Source organism: Danio aesculapii, chromosome 15 (genome assembly GCF_903798145.1).
Source record: "Danio aesculapii chromosome 15, fDanAes4.1, whole genome shotgun sequence".
Classification (NCBI taxonomy): Eukaryota; Metazoa; Chordata; class Actinopteri; order Cypriniformes; family Danionidae; genus Danio; species Danio aesculapii.
The window spans coordinates 32,842,381-32,865,522 of record NC_079449.1 but is presented as its reverse complement, the minus strand read 5'-3'; the positions used below and the strand labels follow the sequence as shown (position 1 = coordinate 32,865,522).

Genomic DNA, 23,142 nt, shown 5'->3' with positions numbered 1-23,142 from the left:
TAAACAGGAGCAGATATAGCCACGCTGGACTAAATGTGACCGGCAGGCCCGCTAATCCTCTTTGCGTGGGTGATCCAGCGAATCTCCAGTCCTCCAGGTTTCAGAGGGGGTTTCTATCTGATGAACAGCCCAGCATGCAACACTGTGACTGGCTATAGTGCATCTCTGTAAGTAGAAATGTGTGGATAAATAACGTTTTGCTTGATTGTGTTCATTTCTTTAATAATGTCATGTTTTATTTATGTATTTCGCTGTGGATGTGTGAAGGATTGTTGTTGATAAGTTATTAATGTTTATTAAACTTAGGAGTAGCACTTTAGTTTTAGTAACGTTTCTCACTATTAACCCTTGCGTGTTATTGGGGATGTTTTCATCCACTCTGGGGTGATTTTGAGTCTTAACATGGCTACAACTTTCTCTGTTTCAGTAAACAGAATGATTTTTTGTAAAGAAAAATCTTATTTCACCACATATATTAGAAAAATGCTTTGCAAAATTTAAAAAACTCAACTTAACTACAATGTGGGCATATTTACAACACTTCTATTATGTTACTGGCTGTTTTTTAACTTCCATTATAGTGACATTTTTTGATTGCAAAGCCCTGACACCATATTATTATGTATTCTAGATTGTTGGTGGTTTTCCCTGTTGGGAAGAGGTACAATTTGGAATGTTTGCAGTTGATCATCAGTTGCAGTGCAAAAAAACATACTTTCTGGCTTTTAAATGAAGTTATATGTGTATAGTGTGTGTATTTATGTCTGTGTTTGTGTGTGAGAGAGAGACCTTTGTGCATTTACTTTAATAGAGAATGTCTAAGAAAATCAAAATGAGCAGCTCAGCCCTCAGAATATAGTAAGTGTATTTATGGACACACACTGCTGTTTTACTCCATTCAATTCCATATAAAAGCCAGAAACGTTTTGCACAGGCCTATATTAAGGGTTAATAGTGCAAACTGATGATCAACAGTAAAAAAAAAACCTAATTTGACCTCTTCTTAATAGGGGAAAACCAGCAACAATCAAGAAGGCATGACTATTTGGTGTCAAAGCTTTGCAATCCAAAAATGTTGATATAATAGAAGTCAATGGGGCAAAAACAGCCTCGAACATAATGAAAGGCAAGTCAATTTGAACAGTACACAAGGATTAACTAGTGGTTTATCCTAAAAGAATAAATACTATAGTAACTACAGTATTGTTTTTTAATTGTTTATTTTTGTTTTCTATAATCTTTTTTAGTAGTAAAACAACTTAAACTAAATGAGAGGTATAAATATTGGTTTGGCAGCAACTAGAAAAGTAATTTTATGTCACTTTTATTAAGTTTTAGTTTTTAATGCATTGTAATAAAACAGAAATCATAAATATTGTTTACATAAATACTAATAAACTTATTCGACATGATTGTATTAAGATCCTTCATGTTTACCCCATACTTAACAGCTACCTTACTGACTTTTTGTGGTCAGAGTTGTTGTCTATAGTTAGTTAATATAGTGAGGATTTCCCCCAAAACTTTTGTTTACTTTTTTAAATTGTTTTAATTAATTTTATTTCAAGTAATTGAAATTAACTGATCAATTTAAACTAAATGGTAGTATTAAAGAATATTATAAACACTGTCTTGGAAATTAGCTGGAATAATCACCTCTGTCTGACAAGACTTCAAATTTAATTATTCATTTTGTGATAATTTTTTTTTTTTTTTTTGCATTAATAAAACCACTATTCAAAGTAATTTACAATCTCTGCTCGTGCATGTTTATGGCAGTTTAAGCTGTTCAGCAGTGCACAAAACCACTTTTAAAGGAACCCTCCACTTTTTTTTTTTTTTTTGGAAATAGGCTCATTTTACAAGTCCCCTAGAGTTAAAAATTTTTTTTATCCATTCAGCCAATTTCTGCATTAGCTTATCTTAGCATGGTTCATTGAATCAGATTAGACCAATAGCCCAAGAGTTTCTTATTACTTATTACTCTCAGTGCCTAAAAATTATCCCCAGCTAGGTAACTAGATAACAACGCTGCGTAATATCATTGGACCTTCTGCAGCCATAGACCGGCAGCAAAGTTCTGTGGATATTATCCCTGAGTGAGAGTAAAGTAGCCATATTGACCTAGAAATTTGTTATTTCCTGACTGTCTTAGTGTGCAATATAACTACAGAAGAGTCCAGCTTTAAATAGGAAAATTATCAATATTATTTTTAGAATTTTTTGTATGAGATGCTAATGGTCAGGCGACGCAGTGGCGCAGAAGGTAGTGCTGTTGCTCACAGCAAGAAGGTCGCTGGTTCGAGCCTCGGCTTGGTCAGTTGGCATTTCTGTGTGGAGTTTGCATGTTTTCCCTGCGATCGCGTGGGTTTCCTCCGGGTGCTCCGGTTTCCCCTGCTGTCCAAAGACATGCGGTACAGGTGAATTGGGTAGGCTAAATTGTCCGTAGTGTATAAGTGTGAGTGAGTGTGTATGGATGTTTCCCAGAGATGGGTTGTGGCTGGAAGGGCATCCGCTGCGTGAAACATGTGCTGGATAAGTTGGCGGTTCATTCCGTTGTGGCGACCCCGGATTAATAAAGGGACTAAGCCGAAAAAAAATGAATGAATGAATGCTAATGGTTTAATTTGATTCAATAATTTCTGCTAAGCTAAGCTAAATGTGCTCCAGCCAGACCAGGAGATCGGCTGAATGGATTCAAAAATGGTAAAACTCAGTTGTTTAACTGTTGGGGACTTTAAAATGAGCCTACCCCCCACCCCCTACCCCTCGTTTGTTTTATAAAGAGATGAATGTGGTTGGGCTTGAGAAATGTGCTTGTTAAACTCAACTCTCCTGCTCTGCTTTTCCAGCTTGACTTGACCGCGGCCACTCTGAAGACACTGGACATCAGTGATGTCCACTGAGATGTGTAGTTTCTTATAATAAGTGAAGACAGACAGGAGGAAGGACAGCCATGAGTGCCGACATGGCCAGCAGACTGGATCTGGACTCTGATTATCATGCTGAACTGGCAGACATGGTGGCGGCCATGAGTGTGGCTGCCACCAGACTGACCCCACCAAATGGGTATAGGACTACACCACACCGCCTCAACCTGTCCGATCGCAAGCTTTCCCTGCAGGAGAGATCCAGCTGCCAGAACGGAGGCCCGCGAGTGGCCAGAAGACCTACTATTGAGTCCAAGCGTGTGTCTATTTCTGATGGAGACGTAAGTTTGGTGGGAAATTTTAGATTCGTGTTGACTACCTGAAAAACTACTGTAGCATTTTTTTAAACATGATGGTTCACGCAAAAAAGAAATTTCCTGCATTCACTCATATAAGAGGTATGTGGGTTTTATTCTTCAGTGGAACATTAAAGAAGATATTTGCCTGAAACCATAGTCCTCTGTGACTCATACAATGCAATGCGAGCCCAAAAAATAATTACAGACAAAATATATTCAATAGACATGGATGCAGTTAAGAAATTGAACATTGTTCAACACAGCTTACATTTTTGTAAAAATGTAAAACGTAAACATGCATTTGACTGCAGTTTCTTTCAAATCAACATAGACTCTTTCTAAAAACGTACCCCTATATACATATCTGGAGATCAATTCAATCACCTTTATTTGTATAGCGCTTTTACAATATAGATTGTGTCAAAGCAGCTTCACATGAAAGATCATAGTAAATTTAAACAATGTAGTTCAGTTTTCAGAGTTTAAGTTCAATTCAGTTTAGCTCAGTTCAGTGTGGTTTAATAATCACTACTGAGAGTCCAAACACTGAAGAGCAAATCCATCGATGCGCAGCTCTACAGATCCCGAACCATGCAAGCCAGTGGCGACAGCGGCGAGGAAAAAACTTTACCAATTGGCGAAAGTGAAGAATTAAAAAACCTCGAGAGAAACCAGGCTCAGTTGGGCACGACCATTTCTCCACTGGCCAAATGTCTTGTGCAGAGCTGCAGTCCAAGTGCCGAAGGCTGGACCTCAGTGAAGACTCGTCTGTCCCTGCAACATCACAGGAATCAGTCTCAAGCTCTCCACTCCTCCATGACCACCACAGTAGCTGATCAAGATATGGCCTGGTCTAGGATATGGAAACCTTGGGATCATCTTGTCGCTGATCTTTGATTGAAACAGCGACGCAGCATAGTCTGAGGGCCTCTGGATGAGTATCCCCAGGTGGAAATTGAGAATAAAGAGAATAATTAGCGTAGCTGCTGTTCATAGTGTATATAAACGAGATGCAAAAACCTGTGTGAAGCACATTTATGTATCATACCGCTAAGTGATGCACTGAGTGTATGCTTTACTAAAAAGATAGGTCTTTAATCTAGTTTTGAGTTGGGAGAGTCTGTCTGAACCTCGGACATTATCAGGAATGCTATTCCAGAGTTTAGGAGCTATAAATGAGAAGTCTCGACCTCCTTTACTCGACTTTGCTATTCTAGGTACTACTAGAGTTTTGAGATCTTAAAGAGCGGGTTGGATTGTAGTGAGACAGAAGGTTGGTTAGATTAACAGGAGCTAGATTATTTAAAGCTTTATATGTAAGAAGCAATATTTTAAATTCAATATGAAACTTAACAGGCAGCCAGTGTAAGGAGTATAAAATTGGGGGGAAATTATCATATTTTCTAGACCTGGTAAGAACTCTGGCAGCTGCATTTTGTGCTAGCTGAAGTTTATTAATAAAGGATGCTGGACAGCCAGCAAACAGAGCATTGCAATAGTCCAGCCTAGAAGTCATAAAAGCATGGACTAGCTTTTCTGCATCTGAGATGGATAGCATACTTCGTAATTTAGCAATATTTCTCAGATGAAAGAAGGCAGTTTATGATTTTTAAAAGGTAAATTGCTGTCTAAAATGACACCCAGATCTTTTATAGTAGAGGTAACGCTAACTTTGTATCCCTCTAATTGTAGGTCGAGTTGTGAGATCTGCTGTGTACAGGATTTAGGCCCAATAAGTAATAATTCTGTTTTGTCTGAGTTTAAGAGAAGATAATTGTTGGTCATCCAGTCTTTAACATCTTTAATAGACTCAGTTAGCCTCGACAGTTTAGACATCTCATCAGGTTTAGTTGAAATATATAATTGAGTATCATCTGCATAGCAGTGAAAGCTGATCCCATGTCTTCTAATAATGTCTCCCAGGGGTAGCATGTTTATTGTAAACAAAGGGCCTAAAACTGATCATTGAGGCACCCCGTATTTTACTGGGCTGACTTGTGAAGCCTATCTATTAATATTCACAAACTGGTAGTGGTCAGCTAGGTATGACTTAAACCATTGTAGAGCCTGTCCCTGGACACCTGTAGACTTTAAGCGATTTATGAGGATACCGTGGTCAATGGTGTCAAATGCGGCACTAAGATCGAGTAGAACTAATAGCGAGATGCACCCTTGGTCAGCAGCTAAGAGTAAATCGTTGGTTATTTTCACTAGTGCAGTTTCTGTACTGTGATGAGTCCTGAAACCTGACTGAAACACTCCAAAACATTGTTTGTCTGCAGAAAGGAGCATAATTGGGCAGAAACAACTTTTGTAGTATTTTGGACGAAAGATCGCAAATTATGCAACCAGAAGTACGTATGGCTGCATTTCATCTTTAAAATGAACGCTATGGGGTGGTATGACGCCATTCCTTTTCTCGCTTACCAGCTGACTGCTTACCAACGTATGGACGGCTTTTCCGCTGTTACCAGTTTGTCCAGCAGATTGACGTACGTTGGTGGACTTGAGACGCAGAGTGGAGTTGACCACAACAACAGGGTTCCAGTCTGGTGAAGAACCTTCCCAGAAAGTGGGTAAAACAAAAAAGAAGCTAAAAAATAAAATAAACAAGTAAATAACAGGGTAAGAATGTGGTAAAATCTGAAAATGTGGTAAAAGTCAGGGGGCTTTTCTTTGTCTGGATTGCTTTTTAAAACACTGCGGTTAGGTTAAGGGAAGGGGGTGGGCCGGTCAATTGCTGCTTTTTAAAACACTATTGGTTTGGTTTAGGGAAGGTTGGTCAGTCAGTAAGTTGGAAATTCAGTTCAGTAAGTCCTTAAGGTCGGTTGGTCAGTCAGTAAGTCAGTCAGTTGACAGCAGCCTCTGGTGGATTTACATGAGACTAGCAGATGCGAATGGTACTCGCGAGAAAAATTTGAGATCTGAAAAAACCAACACTGCGGCCTCTGGTGGACATGCGTGAGAACAGCAGGTGCAAATGTCACTCGCGAGAGAAATTTGAGATATCAAAAAGTGTACACAGCGGCCTCTGGTGGATTCGCGAAAACAAAAACTGCAAAAAAGCGTAGCTCCTGGGACGTATTTTGCTCCTTCCAGAATAGCGATACATGATCAGAATGAGCCTGGGTTGGTAAAAATGAATGCTACAGGGATATTATGATACCAACAACTTTTGATTCTTTTCACACTAATGATATTTTCAGGGACATACCATCAACGAATAAAGGATTATTATTGTGCATTTCTTTGCACAACACAAATTAAATAAAAACAACTTAGCAGGTCCATGATATTTTGTAATGGAACACGTTTGCCTCACCTATCCGTCTCCATATGGTCAATTTTTCCTGGCATGGTCAGTTAATGACTCCGTTGCTCACTTTGTACGGTGTTGTACTTTGTATGGTGATGCAGAGCACTCGGGTTCAAGTCCAGTGAAGCGCGGTTCTACAAAAGCAAGATAAAAACAATGTAAAATAAAGGTAAAACTATGTGGTCGCAGTGAACACTCTTTTATGTTCGCTTTTTAAAACACTATAGGTTGGGTTTAGGGAAGGGGGAGGGTGGGGGGATTCGGTCAGCTGGTCAGTCAGAGGTCAGACGATCGACAGTGGCCTCTGGTGGATTTACATGAGAACAGCAGGTGCATATGGCACTCGTGAGAGAAATTTTAAATCTCAAAAAGCGTACAAAACAGCCTCTGGTGGATTTGCAAAAACAAAAACTGCAAAAAAGCGTAGCTCCTGGGACGTATTTTGCTCCTTCCAGAATTGTATTTAGTGGTACGCAATCAGAATGATCCTGATTAATGCTAAAACAATGTAAAATCAAGGTAAAACTATGTGGTCGCAGTGAACATACTTTTATGTTTGCTTCTGAAAACACTATTGGTTGGGTTTAGGGACATACAACAAATTGTACCCCAAGTAACGTATTTCAGATTCACAAAAATGTTGACAGCGCTCTCTAAAGGATTTATCATCTGATACCTGGAACAAAACTTTTGCAAAAGGCTAGATTTTGCAAAAGTGTAGATTGAGGCACGTATTTCCAGTGGGTCTGGGTTGACATTGTTTCTATGATGCTGTCACTATTAATCCAAAAAGTCAGAGATCTTAAAGTTACAAAAAAAATATCTATTAAATAAAGCAAACACGGTTGAATCCATAATGCAACTGCTTTTACTCATACACAGTTAACACCAGAACATGACTGAATAAAAATGAGAGACTTATGTCGGGCATACACAGTGCAGTTTCACAGAGAGAATGAGAGTGGCTCTGAAAGCAGTCTTCCTCTGTGCTTGTTTTTGGCATGGAATTTCATACAATTGCTTCAGTATTTGCCGAAGAAGGTCATAAAATCATGATGCATATCACTTTGTACCAGCGATTTTCTCATGTAGTGTGTGAATTTGCACTGTGTATGCTTGCTTTTAAATGCACAATATGACTTTTATGATTGTGTGGACAACAGGCAACAGGAACAAACTGTACATAAAAGATAACCCATGTAAGTAATCCACAAAGACAGGCAATGGTCGGGACTTGCGGCAAACTAGCAAAAGAAATCCAAAGAGAAAGTCCAAAATACAAAACATAGAAAGACAGGAACTGGGAAGACACTTGGTAATGCACACTGTACACCAGATATACACTATAAAGTAATACAAAACTGAGCACTGGTTGAGTGCGAATGTGGTGCTTATATAGAGTGTATAGTTAGTGTAAATGATCTTCAACTGTGTGTAACATTGGTATCAGCTGTATTGTGTAATAAGTCTCCAGACTACCTGCAAAACATGATGGGGGTTGTAGTCTGGGAGAATGGATGGTGGAGTGTACATATAGATATAGTGCCCTCTAGTGAGTCTGGTGGGTACTCCAGCTAATAATCATGACTGACAAACTAAATTACAAACAGATGGGGACTAATTAATGATTAACTATGGAAACTAAACATTAAAAAAAGCACAAAGGATGCTGGAAACCAACAGGAATATTAACTAAAAGTTCATAAAAATGACAAAAAAATGTGGTCTGACATATTGCTAACTCATTGAGTGCTCCAGTTAATCCAGCAGTGTCTGAACTGAGGAAACATATTGGATGAGCCAGTGATAAGTGTGTTCATGAACTGAACACTAATTATGGAGAGCAATTGAAGTTTTATGGGTTAAAAGGGTTGTGATAATGATGACTAGTCTGTCATGTCATTACTGTCTACTGTATTAATACATTTATGTATATGTTGCGTGATTATGTAAAACAATTTGGAGAATCGGTTATGTGAACCAGAAATTATCTAATTTCTGAAGCTCGTTTATGTATTTACTCAAGGTTTTAGAATATAGGTAGTAGTAATGTTCAGCTTTTTGCACAGAATGATTGTTTCGCTTAATAAGAGTTCATTGTATTGTCAAGAGCTACAGGTTTTAATTTTACTTTGTTGTTGTTTCTTGTTGTTGGTTGTTTCTTCACTCTCAAAGTGCTGATAGCCATTGACATGCATTTTATGAATCACAAAGGAATACAGTTTCAATTATCTTTCATGCTCTACTGTAGAATTAAAAAACCAGCTACATCTTAGATGGCCTGAGAATATCAAAGCAAATTGTGACATTTTTATTGAAATATATTCTTTTAATGCATTTCATTTTAAAGATGCTGTCAAAATATAAAAATTTTACAATACTGAAAGCAAAAAAAGGTACAGAAACAACTTTTAGTCAGAAATTACTAGTAAACTGCTGCAAAGAAGTGTCTAGTTATACTTTGAATTCTTATTTTAATGTTAAAAAACAGCCTTTTTTGGGTAAAATCTACAGTAAAATATTTTCCTAAATAGTATTTTTTTTTTTGTAAAAGGTACTGGAGAATATTTTTTACAGTGTATAGAATTTAAAAAAATAAAAGCATAACACATTTAATATATTTAACTTATTTAAATTATATATTTTCTCTGTTTTTTCACTTCCCAAATATTTCATGCTCTTCAGTATTGGTATGTTATGACTCTGCTAATATAATAAAGTCTTTTTGTACCCACAGGATTGTGTCCAGCTAAATCAGTACAAGTTAAAGAATGAGATAGGAAAGGTTTGTGAGTTTAAATAAAACTTGTAAATATCAAACATACTTGGCAAAAATCACATGCATAAATAGAAATATAATATGACCATAATGTAAACTCTCTTCTTGTGCAGGGTTCATATGGAGTGGTCAAGTTAGCATATAATGAAGACGATGACCAGTATTATGTAAGCATATTTACATAGAAAACACGTCATTTTATCTGTCAGTATTTAGTCCCTTATTAGAATCATAATCATGTTAAACATTTGATTGTTGTTAAGTAATATGATAAACTAATTATGTAAATAAAAATAAAACTAAATGTTTTTTTTTATTATTATTATTATTTTTTGCAGGCTATGAAATTGGTATCCAAAAAGAGGTTAATAAAGCAGTTTGGATTCCCACGTAAGCATTAAATTAGTTCACTTCAATCATGTGACTTTTTCTAATGGATATTGCTCAATATTAATGCTATGACGATTACAGGACGACCTCCTTCCCGAGAATCCAATGGATCAGCAGGATCACAGGAGAATCTGTTAAAGCCGTCTGGTCTGCTGGACCGAGTATATCAAGAAATTGCTATTTTAAAGAAACTTGACCATCTTAATGTTGTTAAATTAGTTGAGGTCAGTCATATCAGCAGTTTCTTTTTTTCTGTAATGCATCTCAAATATGTTGTAGACTAACTTATTGTCATTTGATATTTAACTGAAGGTTCTCGACGACCCAGCTGAGGATAACTTGCATATGGGTGAGTCAGTCTATTAGACTATGGCAAGCAGTTTTAACATTAAATCTATAAACCATACTAGTATCTGTTTATGTTACTAGTTACTAATACAGGTCTCTTTTTCCAACTACTAGCACTTATTTATTAGCTACTAGTGCTTATTCTGTTAGTTACTAGTACATTTTTAATACATACTAGTACTTATGCAATAAATACTACTATTTAATGCTTATTATTTAGCCACTGGTCCTTCTTATTAGTAAGATTTTACTATGGTTTTAATTTGAACTCTATTGTGGTCATTATGTATGGTGGCTGAGAGAGCTCAAAGACACTGCAGGTTAAGTAAACACATGCAAATAGAAATACGCTTACAAATTCCGAAAACATCTTCATCCGTTTGACAACATGCATGCACACAAAATAGCACAGCACATACCAATAGTGAAGCATACTGTAAATACTCACCAGATAATCTGTTATTATGTCATTTCTTAACATTTGAGCTTTTCTTGGCCACCGTAGTTCTGACTAGGGATACAGTAACTACCAATATCTGTTTATTAAGCATGAGTAGCTAAGGTACAAGCACTTGTGTAAGACTATAACTAGCATTTTGATAGATTTGAGTGTGAGCTAGTATATACTGATTGAGTACTAGTATTTAATAATAAGTCTAAAAAATTGCCTAGTGAATTACTTCTAGTACAGTTGAAGTCAGAATTCTTAGCCCCCAATTTCTGTTTAACGGAGAGATTTTTTTCAGCACATTTCTACACATAATAGTTTTAATAACTCATTTCTAATAACTGCTTTTATTCTAGCAGAAGTTAAACAAAAAAGACTTTCTCCAGAAAAAAAAAATATTATCAGACATACTGTGAAAATATATTTGCTCTGTTAAACATAATTTGGGAAATATTTAGAAAATAATTCTGACTTTAACTGTTTATGAACACTGTACTTGTCAGATTACAACTGATAACTTGTACTTAAATGACTTGTAACTTAAAATTGTAACTTGTAACAAGAGCATATTTAATTATCAATTGAAATAAGTACTACTATCTAATGAATAAGAAATGCTATCTAATAAATAAATTATTGTATCTAATATTACTACTATCTAATAATAAGTTCCAATATCTAATAATGAATAAGTATTACACTGCCTGACAAAAGTCTTGTCATATTTTATTTTGGTAAAATAAGCATAATCTAGAGGCCTTTGCCTTTCATATAAGCCACTTCTGATACCAAAGGATCAACTAGAAGTCATTCATTCATTCATTCAGTTTGTTTTCAGCTTAGTCCCTTTATTAATCTGGGGCTGCCACAGCGGAAAGAACTGCCAACTCATCCAGCATATGTTTTACGCAGCGGATGCCCTTCCCGCTGCAACCCATCACTGGGAAACATCCACATTACACACTCAATCAAACACACACAAACACTACGGACAATTTAGCTTACCCAGTTCACCTAAATCACATGTCTTTGGACTTGTGGGGGAAACCAGACCACCCGGAGGAAACCCACGCGAACACAGGGAGAACATGCAAACTCCACACAGAAATGCAAACTGCCCCAGCCGAGACTCGAACCAGCAACCTTCTTTCTGTGAGGCGATTGTGCTACCCACTGCACCAGCATGACACCCTAAACTAAAAGTCAAGTTATTATTTGTGGTTCCTAAAACTTGGATAGGCGACAAGACTTTTGTCAGGTACTGCCTAAATAATTAGTGCTAATAGTTATTAAATATATCACAATACTAATATTTTGAAAAAGTACTAGTAGCATGAAAATGGTTACCAGTATGTTTTATAGTTGTTTAATGTGAGAACAGCTTGCCTTATTTAGATATCAGTTTGCTTTTCACTTAATGATCTCTTTTATTCTGTTAATTCTTTATTCTTTTCATAGTCTTTGAGTTGGTACCTAAAGGGTAAGTATTTGTACCTATAGATCACAACCACACACATTTTTGAGTTTAGTTTTTCTGTAGTTATTTTTTTTCTTCTCTTCTTGCCTGGCTCTAGCCCAGTGATGGAGGTCCCGACAGACAGCCCTCTAACAGAAGAAATGGCCCATTTTTACTTCAGAGACATCATCCTAGGAATCGAATACTGTATGTCAGTCCTGTCTTGGAATTTTCTCGTGTTTGCATTCTCATTGATGAACTTCATGTGTTTGGAGATTGTTCATTTTCTGTGTGTGTTTTAATTGTAGTGCACTATCAGAAAATCATACATAGAGATATCAAACCGTCAAACCTCTTGCTGGGTGAGGACGGGCATGTCAAGATTGCAGATTTTGGGGTCAGCAATGAGTTTAAGGGAAACGACGCACTCTTGTCGAACAGTGCAGGAACACCAGCTTTCATGGCACCTGAAACTCTGACTGATCAGGATCAGAGATTTAGTGGAAAGGTGAGAAGAGTTATTATGTTGGCTTTCAAGCATCAAACACACACACACACACACAAAAATTGATATCAGTTAAAACGACATCAAATTGACATCTAACCTTGGTGTCAAACAAACATCAAAAATTGGATACAGGACAGTCATGTAATTGTTTTTTTAACATTTATTTTGATGCTAATTTTAGATGTCAAAAGAAAAAAAAAGTCCTATTTAAATGTGTAATGTCCAAGTTGAAGCTTTTAGATGAATAGGTGCCAACGGGGTCTTTTCTAACAGATTTTATTTACACTTTTTTTGAAAACTTGAAAAAGTCCCACTTTCACATGACATTGGACCAGTTTTTTGAGCTCACACTCCACATCTTACTGTTGTATGGGGGCATATCTGCATCTTAAAGGGATAGTTCACCCAAAAATGTACTCGTTCTCAACTTGTTCCAAAACTATTTAAGTTTTTTTCTTTTGTTGAACACAAAGGATGTTGGAAAAGGTAGCCACTTCCATAGTAATTTTTTATCCTTACTGTAGATGTCAATGATTACCTATATTTGAGGCTGGGCTTATTTCGCTCAGTCTAGCAAGCAGCCAATAAATGCTGCATTTTCACCTTAGCAACCAGTTACAGCAACCAAGCAACTGCCCCAATAGACTTCCATTGTAAAAGTGATCATCTCTGAATCAGAACATAGCAAAGACATGAGGGTGAGCTGTTTGGACTCTTTAAAGGTGCAAAATGTAGGATTGACAATCTAGTGGTTGAACTAGGTATTGCAGTCCAAACTCAAAACATTGGAAAGGACTTTTTCACCTCGGACCTCCTCCTCCAATTGACATACACGCAGGTTGCCAGATTGAGGAAAACAGGACCGAGTGTGCCTAGCAATTTAAGCTGATATGCTAATATTTATGTTTGTAATACTTGTATTGTTTGTGAAATAAAAAACAGCTCATGAATCCATGCCTCATTTTGGAGGCTGCTACAGTCCTCTCAAGGTCACATTTTTGGCCGCGTCCACATACATTGATGCAACCTTCAAGACTGAAATGAAATACGCTGCATTTTCCACCAAGCCAACCCAGGGTGCTGAAATATAATTGGGTCAACTGGTAGTGGGTGGGTTATCGAGACTAATACAAAGACAGAGATTGTGACATGGAATGCACATTTTCAGAGGAGAATAGCTGACTTTAGCATTGTTTTTCAGATAAAAAAACATGTTCACTTAGCATGTTTCTTAAATATCTTGAAACATATGACATTTTTATGATTTAAAGGAGTCAACAACTTACATACAGCAAAAAATACACCTTTAAATATCTAGCCATGCCATAGAAACCTTTTTAGACTGCCCTAGCAACCTAAAGAGGAATATATTCATTTCCAAATGTAATACAGCCTTTTACATACTGCTTTTTATACACAGAATAATAGGAAATTTATAAAAGGTGATTTAGGGTGCAACAATTGATTCTTGTCATTTTGAAATGCTTATCTCTTATTATCTTCAGGCTCTAGATATTTGGGCAATGGGAGTGACTCTGTTCTGTTTTGTCTTTGGAAAGGTAAGTCTTTGACTTAATAAATTATGAATGTGGTCTTAAGACGATTTGTGTGTATATATATATATATATATATATATATATATATATATATATATATATATATATATATATATATATATATATATATATATATATATATATATATATATATATATATATAAATACACACACACACACACAGTTGTATTTCCAATAACTGATTTATTTTATCTTTGCTAAGATGACAGTAAGAAATATTTAACTAGATATTTTTCAAGACACTTCTATACAGCTTAAAGTGACATTTAAAGGCTTAACTAGGTTAATTAGGTTAACTAGGCAGGTTAGGGTAATTAGACAAGTTATTGTATAACGATGGTTTGTTCTGTAGACTACCGAAAAAATAAATAGCTTAAAGGGGCTAATAATTTTGACCTTAAAATGGTTTTTAAACAATTAAAAACTGCTTTTATTCTAGCTGAAATAAAACAAATAAGACTTTCTCCAGAAGAAAAAATATTATCAGACATACTGTGAAAATGTCCTTGCCCTGTTAAACATCATTTGGGAAATATTTTAAAAAGAAAAAAAAAGTCAAAGGGGGGCTGATAATTCTGACTTCAACTGTATATAATCTTAATTTTAAAATAATTTTCCATTGTACAGTGTCCTTTTCATGATGACTACATCCTAGGCCTGCATGAGAAGATTAGGAGTATGTCAGTGGAATTTCCAGACAAGTAAGTGACTGACGCTGATTAATCTCATTGTTACATCTATGCATTTGGCAGATGCTTTCATTCAATGCAACTTGCACTGCATTCAAACTACACTTTTTGAAGTCAAACCTGTGATATTACTGTGAAAAATTTATAGAAAAATTAATTTACCTCCAAGTTATTTAAATATTATAGAGATTGCATAAACCAAAATTGTTTTTTTTCTATTAATTAATTTATTTTAAAATTAGTGTTATGTTTGCAGATGTGGATGCCTTTTAGTCGACAGAGTTTGCTTTAAGTTTAAATATTTATCATAGTGAGGTAATGTCATTTAATGAGTTTGCATAAAAAGCACATGAACACGTCTCACTTTTTTCTTTTCCTTTTTCTCAGCAACTGTTTTTTTCTCCACATTAACCACACAAAGTCAAAGCAGCTCGTGTAATTGTGTTTGTCTTGTTTGCACAGGCCTGAGATCAGTGAGCAGCTGAAGGACCTTATCACCAGAATGCTGGATAAAGTCCCTGAAAGTAGAATCACATTAGCAGAGATAAAGGTGAAACCATCATAAAAGGGCTGATAGCCTAGGTGAACAGTGTGCTGACATATAGTGCCACTGTGGGAGTCCCAAGTTCAAGTCCCGACTCCCTCTTTCTCTCCAAAATCAGTTCCTATCTAGACACTGTCCTGTCATAATAAAAAAAAAACACATACACACACACAAAAATCATTCATTAAGATAACTCAGAAGTATTGTGGATGTAATAGTTTGTGTCCCTCAGACAGTGTGTAATGTGTTTGTGTGTTTCAGCTGCATCCATGGGTCACGGTGGACGGCACTGATCTGCTGCCGCTTGAGGAGGATCACTGCACTGTGGTGGAGGTCACTGAGGAGGAGGTGCAGAACTCTGTCAAACTAGTGCCCAGCCTGTCTGCTGTGGTGAGTACATAGCAACACGCTATACTACAGCAATGCTGGATTCATGTTCAAGCGGACGTATCTGCTTCTTAAAGGAATAGTTCACCCTGAAGTGAAAATGAAAAGCTTGATTTCTTGACTTGTGATTCCAAATTTATTATCAGTTTCATTCTTTTGTTGAACACAAAAGAAGATATTTTGAAGAATGTTGGAAACTGATGGTCATAGTATTTTTTTTTTTTATCTACACTGTAAAATAGGCTGGGTTCCACACAATTTCTTGCCTCCCAACAAACACATTTACGTTGTAGCGATGTCTGTACAACATTGTAATTTTTCAAAGGCAACGTCGCCACTTACATGCTCGATACGTTGTTAGAACGTAGAAATGTAAGATGTGTGAAGGCTGTAGCAACATTGTCTTGTGACATTCATCATCCGTAAGACGTTCTTACTACATGTATGAATGTTTTTCCTGGCAGTTTATCAATACTGCCTAGAATACAGGATAAGCAGTATTAATTTTAACCATTGTTTATTCATTTTTCATTTAATAACTGCAAGTATAATCTTTTAAGTGTTCAAATTTCACACAAATGTATATAATCAAACTTTTTAATGATATATTTTACAATATTTAATACATACAGTACAGATCTAATAAGCAAACAGTATAAAATAAGGTTTAGATTACAATAAATAATTAACACTGGACAGGGTATCGAAGCTCTGGACTGGAGAATAAAGCAGCCCGTGGAGAATGCAGTCAGAGAAAGAAACGAATCCAACAGAGAATCCAGTTCAGATATGGATCCACAGCAGGCACAAGTCAACATAGGCAGTGAACAAGAGAGGACAGATCAGAGCTTGACACAACCGGACTACACAAATGACCACTGATGTCTCATTTAGCAAGAAGAAATAAAGCAATACTCACGTCTCCTCGGTCGTTGTTGAACCAGACGCCGAACGGTCTGTTAAAATTTAAACTGATTCATTGATGATGAGTAAATGTTGTACAGTGGTTGTCCACGCAGCCTAAGCACAGCCTAAAGCAACGGTCGTTTAAATGGCAACATTATGACACCGTTGTGACAACCTTTAGCAACAACGTAAATCCTCAACCTTTTTACAAGGTGGTACAATAGTACAAACGTTGTGTGTTTGTTGGGCTTTGCCTTTAGATCACAGGTGTCAAAGCCAGTTCCTGGAGGGCCGCAGCTCTGCACAGTTTAGTTTTAACCCTAATTAAACACACCTAATCAAACTAATTGAGTCCTTCAGGCTTGCTTGAAACCTGCAGGTCAATGTGTTGTTGCAGGGTTGGAACTAAACAGTGCAGAACTGCGGCCCTCCAGGAACTGGCTTTGACACCAGTGCTTTAGATAGTGATATATGGATCAGTGTTTCAAGATCCATGCCTTTACTCATTTGAATTAAGAAAACTTTCTTAAAAGACATTATTGATTACTTTTTATTAATAATACATTAGGGACTAATTTGCTCTTTTATTTTGTTGGTGCAACAGATTTACTGCCAGTTTGGGTTTGCTAAGGTTTTTTAAATGATTGCCTTTACATTAAGATTATTGCACATTTCTTATTATTCAAACAGGCAAGTCGATGTCAAAACGACATCAAAAAATTGTGTTAAAAACATGTCAAAAGAGCAAATCAATTTGATGTCAAAACATTGACGTCCATTTGACATCCATACACTGATGCCCTTTGGATGCCCACCAAAACAACGACACCAAAAGCATGAGAATATAACTAGAAAAGTAAAGTTCATAGACAAACTTTATGGTGGCTTGAGAAAGCCCAGTCTGGAAGTTTGAAGTAGTTTTTAAGAAGTTTGAAACAGTTAAAACTATATAGATGTTAGCATGTTTCTAGTATGGATTGGCATGTTTTTTGCTAGGCTGTTGAGAGTGGGTTCTGAGTGTTTGCTAAGGTGTTGCTAAGTGGTTGCTAGGGTTTTCTGAGTGGTTGCTTAGGTGTTGCTAGACGGTTTGTAAGGTGTTCTGAGTGGTTGCTAAGGCATTGCTAGGGTGTTTTGACTGGTTGTTAAGGTGTTGCTAGGCAGTTGCTAAGGTGTTCTAAGTGGTTGTTAAGCGGTTGCTAAGGTGTTGCTAGGTATTTGCTAAGCCGTTCCTATGTGGTCACCAAGGTGTTTCTAGGCGATTGCTAAGGTGTTGCTAGGGTGTTTTGACTGGTTGTTAAGGTGTTGCTAGGCAGCTGCTAAGGTGTTCTGAGTGGTTGCTAGGCGGTTGGTTGCAGGTATCGCAACCAAAATCCAATGTCTGATAAATGTCAATAGTGGTAACGTCCACACAACGTCAAGCTGTTACATCATTAGACGATGATATTTGGTTGGTTTAAGGTTGGACATTGATGTTGGCCTGGCATTGAGTTCTGACGTCAACACGATTTTCATTTCCAAACAAAATGCAACGTCACCATGTCATTGGGGTTCAACATCAATCTGACGTCATGTTGACATCTTGTGCCAGCTGGGTGTTTAAGCCATTTACTGTAGGTCATCATACAGTAAACATCCGTCATCTTGTCATCAGTGACATGCATCTAAACAGTCTGTGGGTCAATGCGTGAAAAGACTTTGGACATCTTCTTGGACACTTTTAATACTTCCAAACAGTTTGCTGCAATTATAAATCGCCCCTCTCTTGAGGTAGTTCATTATGAGGAGATTTACCTTCTATGTGTGATTTGATTGGACTCGCAGGACTGATTTTTCTAATCCCCATAGACATGAAAAAATAAAGTAGTGACTGCAGGTTGAAGGAAATTAGTGGAGTAAAAGTACTGATACAGCACTAAAAATGTAGTCAAGGGGAAGTAAAAGTACACATTTTTAAAACTACTCAATTTACATTTCCTTAGAAAAACTACTCAATTACTGTAATTTGATTATTTGTAATTAGTTACTTTACACCACTGGTTGTATGTATGCAGTTATTGTCTTAAATCCAGTGTTAAAGGAGAGGAGTCTGGCTGCAGACTCGGTGCAGATGCAATCTGAGCTGCATCCAGTGCTTTTTAATGTGCTCACCTAACCCCACCCCTAACCCTACCCCTCACAGTGATGTCACTAGCTCCATTGAGTGAATTGTGTCTGACATTGCATCTCTGAGCGATGCAATCTCAGCTTGCCTCATAAAGGCTGCATCCAGATACTATTGTGTTAAAGACACATTTCCTTTCTGTGCCAAGCAGAACGTACAATACACTTTAAACTAAACTAAACTAAACTAATGTCCCATCTACCAGTGCATTTCACTTATTTTACTCCTGTTATTTTCAGATTCTGGTGAAGTCGATGCTGCGTAAGCGCTCTTTCAGTAACCCCTTCGAGTGTCCAAGTGGCCGGCAGGGCAGATCCATGTCTGCTCCTGGAGTCCTGACTGTGTAAGCACACAACACACATACACACACACATCATGGTATCTACTGTATTATACACTCAATATACAGTACCTGTCTGAGACTGCTCTTATTTCTCTCAATCACTCCTGCAGGGATATGTCACTGTTTCGCCCTTTAAGGTATCACATGATACAGCCATGATAATCTGTTGTAGTTTTTCAGACTGTATGTTTGTGTATGTGTATGGCAAGCCAGTTTAACATTTAATCTACAATAGATACTATATGCTATATCTGTTTTCATGCTGCTAGTATTGTTGCTAGTAACAATTTTCACATTTTTTGTTATCGACTTCGATCGCTATCTGTCTTTGAGGTAGTTTTGATTAGTGTGTATTACATTTGTGAAATGTACCTATTTTATACACTAATTATTAATTAGGTACTAGTACTTATGTTGTAGATACTAGTACCTAGTGTCAAAATTGTTCTGGACTCTGTATTGTGTTTGTTTTAGGTCATGTGATTTCTTTGTTCCTAATTCCAGCCATTTTCTTGATTTTTTTTAATTTTTTTTATTCCCTATCATATGTTTGAATTTCTGATTTAGTTCATTATCAGTCTGTGTTATTTAAACCCCAGTGTTTCCCGCGTTCGTTATCCTGCATTTATTGTCTTTGTGTCCCTGTTCCCTTAATGTCTAAATACTGTTTCTATCTTTGATTAAACATTTGTGACTTTATTCCTGCCGATATCTCCTTGTGCTTTTCTGTAAAACCATGACAATTAGTACCAGTACTAGAGATGCTCGTGTGTGTGTGAAGAGTGTCTATTTGTGAAGAGTTCAAAACCCTCTAAATCCATCAGACCTCTTTTCTTGTAAATGAGCATTTTCTATCTGGCTCCTATACTTAGGTTCAAAGTTTCATTTTATATGTAATGATAAGGTTATTAGTAGCTAGTAAATAAAATAACTTTTTTTCAAAAATGCCACTTAAACAATTCTTTGGTTTTTAACAAGGTAAATTTTAGGTCAAAACCAGCTAAATCCACTTGTGCTTTTTATGCAAAAACCTCTAAATCCACCTATTGGGACAAGACACTGTAACTAGTTGAAAAATCACTAAAGATGCAATTAGAAATTATTTTACCAAACATAAAACACATTACACAAACCACCTGAAATTTAAAATACATAAATCTGTCAAGTAAGTGCTGGTTCATTCCGCTGTGATAAACCAGGGAAAAAGCAGAAGCAAAATGAATGAATGAAATCTGTCAAGTAAGTGCATTAATCAATAACATTAACATTGACATTAATTCAATCTTAACAATCTGTTGTCATTTCTGATATTTGGGATTTAGATTTAATGTAAGTAGAACAATGTAAACATTGCAAACATTGTAAACAGTGTAAAACAGTGTGAAACATCAATATCTGTGCATTGTCCATTAATATAAAAAGCTGATCAGACATATAGGTATTATGAAGTAATATAAATAATGTATAGTTTTATACATTATATTTATCTTTTAAAAATAGCTCAAATTAGCAAATAAAACACAAGGTAAGTCTACTGGACAAAAAGGGGATGCCTCTCAGACAATTTTAGAAGCTGTCTTTCATCTTCACCATACTTGAGGTCTTGGTCTCTTGTTTATCCTCATAGCATCCATTTGGGATAAAAGAACAGCATCTTAACTCTGTCTTTTGTAAAACTGAGTTGCCGTTTAAAGTAAATCGGACTAATTCAAAGTAGCGTCACTGCGCAAAAGCACGTTATGAATGCATGCTACACTTCCGACTGTACAGTGTTTTCTTTTTCTTATAATGCACAGAGTTTTGAGGTAAGGGTCGTTTTCATTTGCCATTCACTGACATTCAGACAGGCTCATCCAGTTCATCAAACTCCGTCTTTTAAAATCTAAATCGGAAGCGGAATAAAACATCTCATAAAAGCCGGCATAATCAGCACGCTGCTACATTGAAAACATGTGATTCGATTCACGCCTTCTGATTAATTTTCTGGATATATCGGGTTTTACTGTCAAAGGCAAGTGCCGTTTATAGTGGCTTTTGCCAACAAACTATTATTTCTGAATGTGCTGACGCTGGGATTTGGATGATTTGAAGCAAATCTATTTGTTGATGGTGTACTACGTGCCTAAAGCATTCACTTAATGTCATTAGCTCTTTTGGCGGAAATGGCATTTAGCAGCTTTTGCATCTGAACTCTTCATATATTAGTTTACATTTATTTGATACTAGTATTTATACAAAATATAAGTACGATTTTACTTTGGTAATTCTGAGTCATACCAAAAGATTAATAAAAAAGCGGTGACTAGAAAGAGAATTGTACTTTAACAAAAATTACAAAAATATACTAGTGTCTAATAATAAGAACTGTCGTAGTGCCTAATAAATAACTACTAGAATGTGTTAAATAGGTACAAGTAGCTAATAAATAACTACTATCATATAAATATGAAGTAATACCTCGTTAAGGACTATTAGTATTGCAAATATTTCTTGTTACAAAAGGAATACATTCTAGTCAAACCTGAATAGGTAATATCTCAATGACAGATCTCCAAAGAGGTCAATGACAAAAATCTGAAATTCATCATAAGTAACGATAGACTAGCAACAACTCATTAATTCATTTTCCTTCGGCTAGTCCCTTTATTTATCACGGGTCGCAGCAGCAGAATGAACCGCCAACTTATCCAGCATATGTTTTGCACAGCGGATGCCCTTCCAGCCTCAACCCAATACTTGGAAACACCCATACACCGTCACATTTACACTCATATACTATGGCTAATTTAGCTTATTCAATTCACCTCTAGTGCATCTTGAAATCGGAGCACCCAGAGGAAACCCACGCAAACACCACACCATGCAAACTCCACAAAGAAATGCCAACTGACCCAGCTGGGGCTCAAACCAGCGACCTTCTTTCTGTGAGGCGACAGTGCTAACCACTGAGCCACCACCCCACCCAAACTAACCAGCCTGGAATGAAATAAGTGCTAGTATCTAATGATTAGTATCATGATGTAATTAATAATACAATTGCATTAAAATAGGTACTATTTTTACTGGTATATATTTCATTGAAAACTGCTTATAGTGTGTCATAGTCATAGTGTGCGTGTATGTCCTCATAATGTAGTGTGTGTGTATATATACGTGATATCTATCACGTGTTGATCAAATTCTGGATGATTTATGAGTCATTTTCCTCATGGCAACCAAAATAATGTCCCCACAAGATATGGATTTACTGGTATTAGTATATTTGTGGGGACATATTTTTGATCACCATGAGGAAAATGACAGTACAGTTCAAAAATCATTATGACTTTAGCAAGCCTCATAAAGATAGCTGTACGTGTGTGTGTGTACTAGTTTTAGTGGTTTGTGAGGACACGTTTGTATAATGATATGAGTATAATGGGGTTTATGAGGACATGTCTTGTGTCCTCATAATTCAAAATGCTTAAAAATCATCTTTAGACACTCAAAAGGTTTCCTTTGAGGATTGGGTTTAAGGCTTAGGGCAGGTTAAGGCCATATAATAAGAAGCTTTTATAGTATAAAATACATTACGCCTATGGGGAGTCCTCATAAACCACCAATATTGTGTTTGCATGTGTCTTCATATTTTGCTGGTGTGTGTCTCCAACAGCAGAGGGAGTAACACTAACAGTAACGGGAGCCGAGAAGGGGAGCTGGAAAACCTTATCGAGGATGAAATTTTTCCATGAATCAGCTCGAATCATTTTGCAGATCGACCCAATTGTGCGATGTGACCATTTTTCACATCTTCATTTGATTATTTTTATAATCAACATGCTTTGTTTCTACTGTAAATCACAGAGTGATGTAAGGATGGACTTTGAGGTATATGTTAAAATATAAAGCTGAATCTGGTTAACAATAATTCATATTCATGTAACAAATAAGAAACTGCTAACTTCTGAATGCATTCAAAAGCAAAGGGTTACATCTAATGTATTGGGATTTTAACTTTAATCAGTATTTATATAAAAAGATTGTATGCGTATGACAGAGTAGCATGTAATGTGGAAGCATTA

The 23,142-nt window shown here is 36.4% G+C and overlaps 1 protein-coding gene across 2 annotated transcripts; it reads left to right on the top strand.

Moving 5' to 3' along the window:
* Window positions 1-23,142, top strand: camkk1b (calcium/calmodulin-dependent protein kinase kinase 1, alpha b). Of its 2 annotated transcripts, XM_056473649.1 has the most exons (17): window positions 1-167; window positions 2,853-3,211; window positions 9,283-9,330; window positions 9,438-9,491; window positions 9,663-9,714; window positions 9,796-9,938; window positions 10,027-10,063; window positions 11,969-11,990; window positions 12,085-12,173; window positions 12,275-12,474; window positions 13,980-14,033; window positions 14,679-14,752; window positions 15,203-15,290; window positions 15,546-15,674; window positions 18,978-19,081; window positions 19,192-19,218; window positions 22,734-23,142. In XM_056473649.1, exons 2-17 carry the CDS (start codon window positions 2,957-2,959, stop codon window positions 22,810-22,812), a joined length of 1,455 nt encoding a protein of 484 aa, XP_056329624.1. In that variant the 5' UTR covers window positions 1-167; window positions 2,853-2,956; the 3' UTR covers window positions 22,813-23,142. The 2 variants fall into 2 exon arrangements, with proteins under 2 accessions (XP_056329624.1, XP_056329625.1); XM_056473650.1 differs by lacking the exon at window positions 19,192-19,218.

Bases quoted from the DNA above. Each gene is read 5' to 3' on its own strand.
- camkk1b (XM_056473649.1), top strand. From the start codon at position 2,957: ATGAGTGCCGACATGGCCAGCAGACTGGATCTGGACTCTGATTATCAT. The intron at 9,939-10,026 runs GTCAGTCATATC...ATTTAACTGAAG, and splicing joins ATGTTGTTAAATTAGTTGAG to GTTCTCGACGACCCAGCTGA. The intron at 19,219-22,733 runs GTATCACATGAT...TGTCTCCAACAG, and splicing joins TCACTGTTTCGCCCTTTAAG to CAGAGGGAGTAACACTAACA.